The sequence below is a fragment of the Corylus avellana genome, chromosome 2, assembly GCF_965113065.1.
Source record: "Corylus avellana chromosome 2, dhCorAvel1.hap1.2, whole genome shotgun sequence".
Taxonomy (NCBI): domain Eukaryota; kingdom Viridiplantae; phylum Streptophyta; class Magnoliopsida; order Fagales; family Betulaceae; genus Corylus; species Corylus avellana.
This window is the reverse complement of record NC_142491.1, coordinates 16,953,807-16,964,221: the sequence shown is the minus strand read 5'-3', so window position 1 is coordinate 16,964,221 and position 10,415 is coordinate 16,953,807. Positions and strand designations below refer to the sequence as shown.

The 10,415-nt window shown below is 34.1% G+C and overlaps 1 protein-coding gene across 2 annotated transcripts; it reads left to right on the top strand.

The window, feature by feature from the left end:
* Positions 1 to 1,541: 1,541 nt before the first annotated feature.
* LOC132166894 (phosphatidylinositol/phosphatidylcholine transfer protein SFH8) lies at positions 1,542 to 7,994 on the top strand. Of its 2 annotated transcripts, none has more exons than XM_059577751.2 (14): positions 1,542 to 1,937; positions 2,995 to 3,298; positions 3,786 to 3,885; positions 3,963 to 4,229; positions 4,340 to 4,417; positions 4,544 to 4,645; positions 4,770 to 4,819; positions 4,922 to 5,021; positions 5,140 to 5,238; positions 5,347 to 5,460; positions 5,899 to 6,031; positions 6,428 to 6,831; positions 7,577 to 7,651; positions 7,746 to 7,994. In XM_059577751.2, the coding sequence occupies exons 1-14, from the start codon at positions 1,904 to 1,906 to the stop codon at positions 7,764 to 7,766; spliced, it is 1,881 nt and encodes a 626-aa protein (XP_059433734.2). In that variant the 5' UTR covers positions 1,542 to 1,903; the 3' UTR covers positions 7,767 to 7,994. The 2 variants fall into 2 exon arrangements, with proteins under 2 accessions (XP_059433734.2, XP_059433733.2); XM_059577750.2 differs by having other exon boundaries at positions 5,344 to 5,460.
* The last annotated feature ends 2,421 nt before the right edge of the window (positions 7,995 to 10,415 follow it).

Genomic DNA, 10,415 nt, shown 5'->3' with positions numbered 1-10,415 from the left:
CATATCCTTTAGTGACAAAAACTCCTTGTACCCATTGTCAGTTCCTAGGATATTATATATTTGCAACACCCACCGACCTAGTCCTAAAGGTACTCATGGATACTAAGTTTTATAATAATTTTTTTATTAAATGAGATTGTACTTAATAAGCATAGATGTGGTTATCAAAAAATTTTAGATCGTTACAATGTTGGCACGCTATTTGGCTTGGATAAAGTTTTCTCTAAATTGATTTCTCCAATTCAATTATCAAACTGATATTGTTCTTAGAGCATCCAATTCTAAAATGCACGTGAGAATCATATGTTCTAATAATAGATGATAGTTTAATAAACTAAATTGAAAGAAATTTATTAAAATACATTTAAATAACCCATATTTTAAGAACATATGCCAGATTAATATACTGCTAGAAAACTTTTTGGGTTGTACGTTTTGCCTACAATTCTATGAAATAAATTAACCTTTTTGAAGGATAAAAAATCACCATTTAGTATCCAAATTTGTCTGGAGTAAAGAGAGTCAAAAATTAACAAAAGATAAACCAAGTAGGAAAAGAAAAGGTAAAAGAGAGATATAATACAAAGACAAAAAGAAAAAGAAAAGAAAAGAAAAAGGGGTCAAATTAGGGCTGTGGGTCACCAATTTTGCAGCTTTTGCCTTCTTTCTGCCAATAATCAAGCAAAGAAATATATTGACATACATATGATCATGTGAATGCCTTTTTTTTTTTTTTTTTTTTTTTTTTTTTTTTTTTAATTTTTAATTTTTGTTTTTTTTTTTATATGTCCACACAAAAAGGGAGGAAGATTCGAACTAGTGACTTCCGTTTCATTAGGCATGGTCCTAGCCGATTGACCTATTAAAACACGTGAATGCTTTTTTACAAAAAGAGAAAGTTTTTTTTTTTTTTTTTTTTTTTTTTTTCAAAATAGTTTCTGCCCTTAAATTATAAGGAGAAGAGTCAACATTTACAACCTAATTATGAGGTTGCTTGATTTTTTAAAAACAATTATGAGGTTGGTTATCTCTCAATTCAAAAAAATAAAAATTATTAGAGAAAAATAAAAATATTGAGACGTTTCAGGTATTAAATAATAATATTTTGAAATTTTATTGAATTAACTAGTAACTAATATTGAATATTGAATACTGAAACATACCAAAATAAATGAGAAAAAGCAGTATAATTTTCACATAATTTTTAATAAAATAAATGAAAATTACATACATTTGGAAAATTTTGTCCTACTTATAATGATTTAATTTAAAAATAAATAAATAAAATTCAGACGATTTTAATGCAGCAACGCTGACAGCGCTCCTCACCGGCAGTGACCAAATCATTGTTCAATCACAGCGAGAACGCCAATCCATACGACACAAATACTTTACTTACACCCACCGCCGGCACATTCCTCGGTCAATGCACCTTCACCTCTCCCCTCTCGACACGCGTACATCCATCTGCTCTAAACCCACCGGGCCCCACACCACCCTTTTTTGCCCCTTAATACCATAGCTAGCCCCAAACAACTCTCTCCTCTCATCGCCGTCGTTACTCGGCGATTTATTTATTCTGTTTTATTTATTTGGTTTAATTTCCTAAAAAACATAAATTCCTCTCGAACTCGGCGCCCCGTTACGGCCCTCAGATCGGTTAAGTATCACTGGCCACGCATTTATCACCGTCAGATCTGATCTGGTATTTTTCGTGATCCGTGAAGAGTTGCTTGCTTCTACTGAGAATACTGTGTAGAGCTACATTGTTGTCAGTGGTCTCCGGTTGGTGATCGGACTCGGCTTCGGGTCGTGGTTGCTCTTTCTCGGGGATTTCTGATCGGAATGCGGGTTTTTCTTTGATTGATCAATCGGAGCTTTATTTGCGTCGATTTGCGTGAGAATGTCGGGCCCGCTGGACCGGTTCGCCAGGCCTTGTGAGTGCCTTCCTTATTTATCAGTTTTGTTAATCTTTTGGTTTGCTAGGGTTTTTAGGGTTTCGCTTTGGCTTCTTTGTTTGGTTGCTGAGACAACTGAGGGAAAAGATGAGTTGATTTTCTTTTTTTTTTTCTTTTTTTTTTTTTTAAATGCGAGTTAGTGATAATGAGAAAAAAGAAGACTTTGGAGGTGAAAGAATTATTTTGTTTGTTTGGGGTCCCGAACCGTGAAATGTATGAAATTTTAGTAACTTTTATGAATCTTTTTTGAATCAAATGCAATTTTATCAAAGAAATTGTTTAAGCAGGGATTTATAGTAAGTGAATTTGGTTTAATGGTGATAGGGCCCTAAGGTTCTTTCAAAATTTGAATAAATTAGTGAAGAACAGAGAAAAGATTGATCACTTAGAAGGTACAAGCCCTCCATAAATTGATCATTTCGAGGAGATTAGACCTCTAAAAGCCTTTAGACAATATGTTATTTCATTGATTGATAAGTAGGCCATATGGCATCCATATATTTTTTTTTTTATAGAAGAGAAACTGAACAAGCCATTTGGTATAATATCCTAGGAAGTGCAGTGGATCTTGACGCAGAAATTACTTGCATAGGAGTAAATTAAAATTCAGAGTGGAATAATATAATGAATGGATGATTTTTTAGACTTCCTATAATAAAGATTCCTAAAAGCTAAAATCATGCTTATGACTATGGCCGTGCGTATGTGAATGGTTTAATTTCACTTTTGTTTGTTTTTGAGTTTGAGGTGATTAGATGGTCATGGTATGATGGGTGGTGTGCCTTTAATGGCTGTGAGATGATGCGTTGTTATATGAAGTTGATCCCTTTCGATTTTGAAAGCTTCAAACATTTCATATCAGTGTCGATATTGTTTATAGAAGTTTCAGCTATTTAGCTCTTAAGTATGGAAATTCAACACTTACATGAGCCAATTTTGCTGACAGAGAATGTAGCTTCCTTGCATATTCTTTAGATGTTCAAGTTTTATATTTGTCATTTGTAGATTAACATTTTCTGATGTTCCTTTGCGGCAGGCTTTGAAGGTTTCTCTGGTAGTGATGAGAGAAAAGAAAGGAAATCTGATTTTGAGAACTCTGAGGATGAAAGGAGGACTAGAATTGGGTCTCTGAAAAAGAAAGCAATCAGTGCATCTACCAAATTTAAACACTCTCTCAAGAAAAAGAGCAGTCGAAGAAAAAGTGATGGCCGGGTCAGCTCTGTTTCCATTGAGGATGTTAGGGATGTAGAGGAGCTTAAGGCCGTTGATGCATTTCGACAAGCGCTACTCTTGGATGAACTGCTCCCAGAAAAACATGATGATTACCATATGATGTTGAGGTGCTCTATCTGTCATCTTCTATAGTTTTTTTTTTCTTTTTTTTTTTCATTTTCTTATGTATTCTTCTGGATTTTTTTAGTGCCTTTTTGAAATGATTCTCTCTTTTATTAGATGCATAGGATTGATCAGGGTCTTTTTTTCCACCTCAGTTCAAATATATGCATCATTTAGGATGGAAGAAGTATATATGTATACTCGCATATTTTTTGATGGATTTTTACTTACCTCCTGAATGTGCCTCTTCTTGGATTTTCTGCTCCTATAAATTTTGAGATGTTCAAATCAGCTGTCTTTGAAATATTTTTATGTTATTATTCTTTGACAATATTACATTCTAGCATGTCTCTTTCTGCATATCCCCATGCTTTTATTTTGATATTGGTTGATGGCATTGTCAATGTTTTTCTCAATGATGTTTATGATTTTCTTCTCTCTTGTTTTAAAATATGCAAATAGTAACATTCTGAAGGATTACATTAATCACAGGTTTTTGAAAGCAAGGAAGTTCGATATTGAAAAAGCAAAGCATATGTGGGCTGATATGCTTCAGTGGAGGAAGGAATTTGGTGCTGACACCATCATGGAGGTAATTAGAGTTGATTTTTGCTTGAATTCCTCGTATTTATATTTTAACCATATTTACTATACTGATGTTTTCGTCAGGATTTTGAGTTCAAAGAGTTAAATGAAGTTTTGAAGCACTATCCTCATGGTCATCATGGTGTGGACAAGGAGGGAAGACCTATTTACATTGAAAGACTGGGAAAAGTTGATCCTAACAAACTTATGCAAGTTACAACAATGGATCGGTATGTAAAATACCATGTGCAAGAGTTTGAGAAAAGCTTTGCAGTAAAGTTTCCAGCTTGTACCATTGCTGCAAAGAGGCACATAGATTCAAGTACTACAATCTTAGATGTTCAAGGCGTGGTATGTAGCCTGTAGATAATTGGTGCTGATTGCAGAGTTCATGTTTTTGTTTTAAAATTGAAATATCTAAATTATTCTTTATATGTTCTTTCTAACATTTAATCATTCAGGGCTTCAAGAACTTTACAAAGTCTGCACGGGAACTCATCATGCGGCTGCAGAAGATTGATGGTGACAATTATCCGGAGGTATGCAGTCTCCTTTTTTTTGGATATGACATTTTTGTTATTTCATTATTGATTTAGTATTAATCATCTGAGCAAAAATTGAGTTCTAATATCAGTTTTGGATTATGGTATTTCTTAATTATGCAGACTCTTTGCCAGATGTTTATCATCAATGCTGGTCCTGGATTTAGGCTACTTTGGAACACTGTAAAGACTTTTCTAGATCCCAAGACAACTTCCAAGATTCATGTATGTTTTTTTTCCCTCTTCCCATAGGTTTCAAAGCATTATGTGGCAAAATTGTAAGGCTTTTTGAGTTGCCATATTGTGTTGATTATCAATATAATTTTGTTTTTATTTGGATTCATTCTAGGTTCTTGGAAACAAATACCAGAACAAATTGCTTGAGATAATCGATGCCAGGTATTCTAGGTTTGATACTTTGGTTGTGATGTTTTCTTATCTTCCTTTCATAAGTGCACTAATATGTTTCGAAACCTGTGGAAATCTTCGCATTTTATGCAGTGAGCTGCCAGAATTTCTGGGTGGTATCTGTACCTGTGCAGATCAGGAAGGTTGCCTCCGGTCTGACAAAGGGCCCTGGAAAAACCCTGACATACTAAAGGTTATATTTTTAGCCTCTGGATTTCTATTTAGGTTTCACTGCTGCCAAATTGGCTTTTTACTTGTACTTCATGTTTTGTAATTGAGAAAAAATTGGTTGTTTGCACGCATTTCTGCAGATGGTTCTTAATGGTGATGCAAGGCGTGCTAGGCAGGTTGTGAAAGTTTTAAACAGCGAGGGGAAGGTTGTTGCTTATGCGAAGCCACAGTACCCAATGGTAATACTTTTTGAGTCACCAGTTCTTATAGATAGATCCATATTTCAATTTCTTTCTGATCTCACTAAGAATTGTCAAACTTTTGCCTTTTGTCACTTCTTGAAGCAGTTAAGAAGTAGCGATACGTCCACTGCTGAATCAGGATCTGAAGCTGAAGACATCACATCCCCAAAAGCAATTAAGAGTTATTCAAACCTTCGATTGACTCCTGTTCGTGAAGAAGTAGGTTTCTGAGTCTATGATAATGATAACAGAATCAATGTTTTTGGTTGATGATTTAGGGTAGCTCAATGATATTTATTTTGCTTGAAGTAAAATGACATTTGCACTTTGGGAGAGTTTCCCTATCAAATTCTGGTTTTGAATTCACGGATTAGACATGAAGCGGAGGTTACTAGTTCGAATCTCCTCTTCCCCTCGGTGTCAATTTCTTATCAAAAAATAAATAAATTCACAGATTGGTCAGTTTGGAAATGGTTATATAGCTTATTAGTTTCTGGCTTTATTTCTTTCAAACCTTGCTTCTTTACTCAGTGTTGCGAATTGAAAACTTATGTTTGTAGTGTACTAGGCAATATCGAGGACTTTATTATGCTATCCAAAATAATGAAATTTGCTCGTTTCGTAGAATTTGCTTAATTCATTGTCATGGATATGCAGGCTAAGGTGGTTGGAAAGACAAGCTATGCTGGTAGTTTCTCCGGGTATGATGAATATGTTCCAATGGTTGACAAGGCAGTTGATGCTAGTTGGAAGAAGCAAGCATCCTTTCAGAGGCCTTGTACTTCCAAAGGTTAGAAAGTTTTGCCTAGGTGTATTGTTTGTCTATCATATTTACCTGTCTGCAGTCTCAATGAGATTGAAGCTAGCGTGTTACAAAACAATTACATAAACCATCTTCCTGGATTTAAGTTGCCTTTATAAGTATATCAAGTGCATCTCATACTTTTCATGCTGCTGTTCTAATAAACCATAGCGCCACTTTTGTATAACAAAATTCTAAAACATGCTCTGTAGTGTGGCATACATACATTGGGTACCAGCCCTCCCTTTGAATGTTTTGACTTGAATCCATTGTTTTCTGGGGTATGATATGTTTGGGTTATGATTTGATAGCACTGATTGATCTTTTCCTTTTCCTTTGTGGACTCAGTATTATATGCATAAGAAGCTTAATTTCCCTATGCAGGGACACTTCCCCTACCTCAAACACAAAAGACGCCTGAAGGGATTCGTGCTCGGGTTTTGGTGGCGCTTATGACCTTCTTTATGACCCTTTTCACTCTCTTCCGTTCAGTGGCTGGTCGTGTGATGAAGCAGCTTCCTCAAAACCAATCTAATCATGAGCAAAATATTCCTGCAATCACTATTGATGCAACAGACAAAGAGGAGTTTCGCCCCCCTTCACCAACTCCAGCTTACACAGAGGCAGCTCTCATGTCCTCTATGCTGAAGAGGCTGGGTGAGCTTGAAGAGAAGGTGGATACACTCCAATCAAAGCCATCTGAGATGCCTTATGAGAAAGAGGAATTGCTTAATGCTGCTGTTTGTCGTGTTGATGCCCTGGAGGCAGAGCTAATTGCGACTAAAAAGGTAAAATTGCCAATCCCAAAGTTTATTGTTTTTATACAAAGCATTAGAAGTATTACTGTCGATTCCTTTCACCAGTCAATGATAATAACGTGTAGTCGTTAGGGGTTGAGATACTCTCCAGTCACTGGACTGCCCAGTGCACATTGCAGCTGTCCATTACAGGTAAACTCACATTTCAAAGGTGAGCACAACATGCAATAGATGGTTGCCATGTACAGTGGTAGCATCCAGTGACGGAGTGGATTTCAGCCTTGACTTCAAGTTTTTGTGGAAATACTGCACACCATTTCATTTCATTTCTTTTTGTGTCACGCGTGACGTATAACTTCTTTTTTTTTTTTCCTTTTTTTTTTTTTTTTTTTTCTTCTAATGCTACAATATGGTTAACCAATAGTTCTATTTTATGTCAAAATTTATATCTAAAAAGAAAAAACAGATAAATTTGTATGCAGTGCTTATCTTTTGTGTAAGAAAAGACAACTGGCTGTATATAATTCTCATTGTATTCTCCTTATTGTCATATACTATTTGATGTATTTGCATAATATCTCGATTCTTGACTTGCAGTTGTGTTGTGTCTCACTATGCATGCATTGCCCCCCTCTTTGTTCTTTGTGAATCCCTGCAGTGTCAATGCAGTTGGATTTGATTTAAAGATAACAGCATACACATTCTTTACATATTTATTAGTCAACCGCATTTTTCAAAAGATGCATGTATTGATTGTGTTCTTTCTTCTGATCAGGCTCTGCATGAAGCTTTAATGAGGCAAGAAGAATTGCTTGCTTACATTGACGGTCAGGAGGAAGCCAAGTTGCAGGTAGGTTGATAAATACATATGTTTGTGTGTTGTATAATCTTTTGTTTGATCAATGGAATTTGTGGCTGATAAATTTTTTTTTTTTTTTAATCAGAAAAAGAAGTTCTGCTGGTAAGATGTTTTGCTGATGAAGGTACTGCAGAAGATTTGTTTGATCTTGCAGCTGAGACTGTCTCTGCAGTTTGATGTAAAAAGATGAAGCTTTGGATGTTCTGAGACCGTCTCTGCAGTTTGATTTTTACAATCTAATGCCTCCCATGTAATGTTTGGAAACAGTGGGACTTTGTAACCAAAGAGTTTTCTTATCTGTTAATCTAGTTTGATACTACTGCGAGTTTGTATCTTTGGAGCCTTGCTTGAGAGAAATATTTTATTTTTTCATGATTTATTTACATGTTTAAGCTAAGAAGGGTAATTTCGAAAAACTAGTAATTAATCGACTGGGGACCACGCCTTATGAAGCGGAGGTCACTAGTTTGAATCTCCCTCTCCCTCTTGCGTGGGCATGTCAAAAAAAAAAAAAAAAACTTTTTAATTCAGAAAACAGCGGATTTACCAAGCGCATAGATAATATGGGAACCAGGAATGAGGGGGCCTTTATTTTTTCAGCAAAGGGTAATTTTTTTTTTCGTTTTCCTTTTTGGGTCACGATATTATACTATAAGATTTAATGATCAATATATCATGTGATATAATTATATCAATTATAGTGATAATATTACTAAAATTAGAATTATAGTACATTAATACTTCAATTGTGTTTATAAGGAACACATTGTTTAATTCAATGTTAATTACTTAATTTGATATTATACGAATCATATTATCATTGTACATTAATAATATGATTCACTTGAATAAAGTATTTGAATTGTCATTGAATCATATGATTAAGTATTGATATTATACATTTATATTATTAATATGCATATATGTATAATTATAATTTATAACATATATAGACCTATAAGTTTATAACATACATTGGAACTAAGTCTCTAGGTACTTAAGTGTTGTATTAGTATGAATTGATATACTTATGACTTATGTCATATTATATATGTATAATTTGTTATTATATAATCATATAAATTATAATGATAATACATTAATACTTCAATTGTGGTTATAAGTAACACATTATTGAATCTAATGCCAATTACTTAATTTGATATTATACGAATCACATTATCATTTTATATTAATAATATGATTAACTTGAATAAAATATTTGAATTGTCATTGAATCATATGATTAAGTATTGATATTATACATTTATATTATTCATATGCATATATGTATAATTATAATTTATAACATATATAGATTTATAAATTTATAACATACATTGGAACTAAGTCTTTAAATACTTAATTGTTGTATTAGTATGAATTGGTATACCTATGTGTTATGTCATATTATATATGTATAATTTGTTATTATGTAATCAAATGATTTAATGATCAATTAATCATGTGATATAATCATATAAATTATAGTTATAATATATTAATACTCAAATTGTAATTTAATTATCTAAAATAAAAATATTGTGATTTAATAATCAAGTGATTATGTTATATATATAAATATTATTATAATTATAATTATAAAAATATATTATATAAAAAGGCAGTTAGCGGCTACGGTTAGTAAACCCAATAACCTCTAACCGTTAACCACTAAGCGATTATAGCAGTTATGCTGTTAACGGTTAATGCGGTTAAGCGGTTAAGCAGCGAGTGGTTATTGAAACCAATCTTTTCCTTTTCCCTTGTGGACTCAGTATTATATGCATATATAAGAAGCTTAATTTTCCCATGCAGGGACACTTCCCCTAACCCAAACACAAAAGACGCTTGAAGGTGACGTAGCGGAAGACTAAGGTAACTAATCAAAGAACAGCGTCTTTGATTCTACAAGCAGAAGCGTCTTCGTCTTCTACCCAAAAAGATAAAAACAAGCCCGCAGGCTAAAAGAAGGATAAAACTCCGTAGAGTATTTGAGAGAGAATTCTCTGATTTTATAATAATTCAATTGATTGAGTTTTACATAATAAGCAAACCTATTTATAGAAGATAAATCATTGGAGAAAAAGTAAACCTACTTCTAGTAGAGAAAGTAAATCTAATCTTAGTAGGAAAGTAAACATAATCCTAGTAGGGAAAGTAAACATAATTCTAATAGGAAAAGTAAATATACTCCTAGTAGGAAAAGGATTAAAAGTAAACTATTTATTCTTGGGGGTGAGGACACACATGTCCTACATCAGTCTCCCCTTCTTGAAAAGAACTCGTCCTCGAGGTAAGTTTTGACTCATCTGGTGGAAAATATTCAAAAATGTCTGCCACGTTGAATGTTGAGGATATCGCCATTTCTTCTGGAAGATCGATGACATATGCATTGTCGTTAATCCTTTTTAGTACCTTGCATGAACCATACTTCTTATTCCTCAGCTTTCCAGAAGTACCAGTCGGCAGTCGCCCCTTGCGTAAATACACCATCACAAGATCTCCTTCTTGAAAAATCTTCAATCCCCGACCCTTGTCTGCTGTCGTCTTGTACTTAGCATAGGATTCTTCTAGATGCTGACGAACTCCCTCTTGGGTAGCTTTCACCCGTTCTGCTAAATGCTCCGCTGCTACACTTGCACCGGGTAGCTTAGGTAAAGCTGCAAGTCTCGGAGTTCTCCCATAGACGACTTCAAATGGTGCCTTCCCAGTAGATCGATTCACTATGTTATTGTAGGCAAACTCAGCCTGA

Coding starts and splice junctions, on each gene's coding strand:
- LOC132166894 (XM_059577750.2), top strand. CDS start 1,904: ATGTCGGGCCCGCTGGACCGGTTCGCCAGGCCTT. Junction 4,646..4,769: donor AGACAACTTCCAAGATTCAT/GTATGTTTTTTT, acceptor GATTCATTCTAG/GTTCTTGGAAACAAATACCA. Junction 7,652..7,745: donor AGGAGGAAGCCAAGTTGCAG/GTAGGTTGATAA, acceptor TTTTTTAATCAG/AAAAAGAAGTTCTGCTGGTA.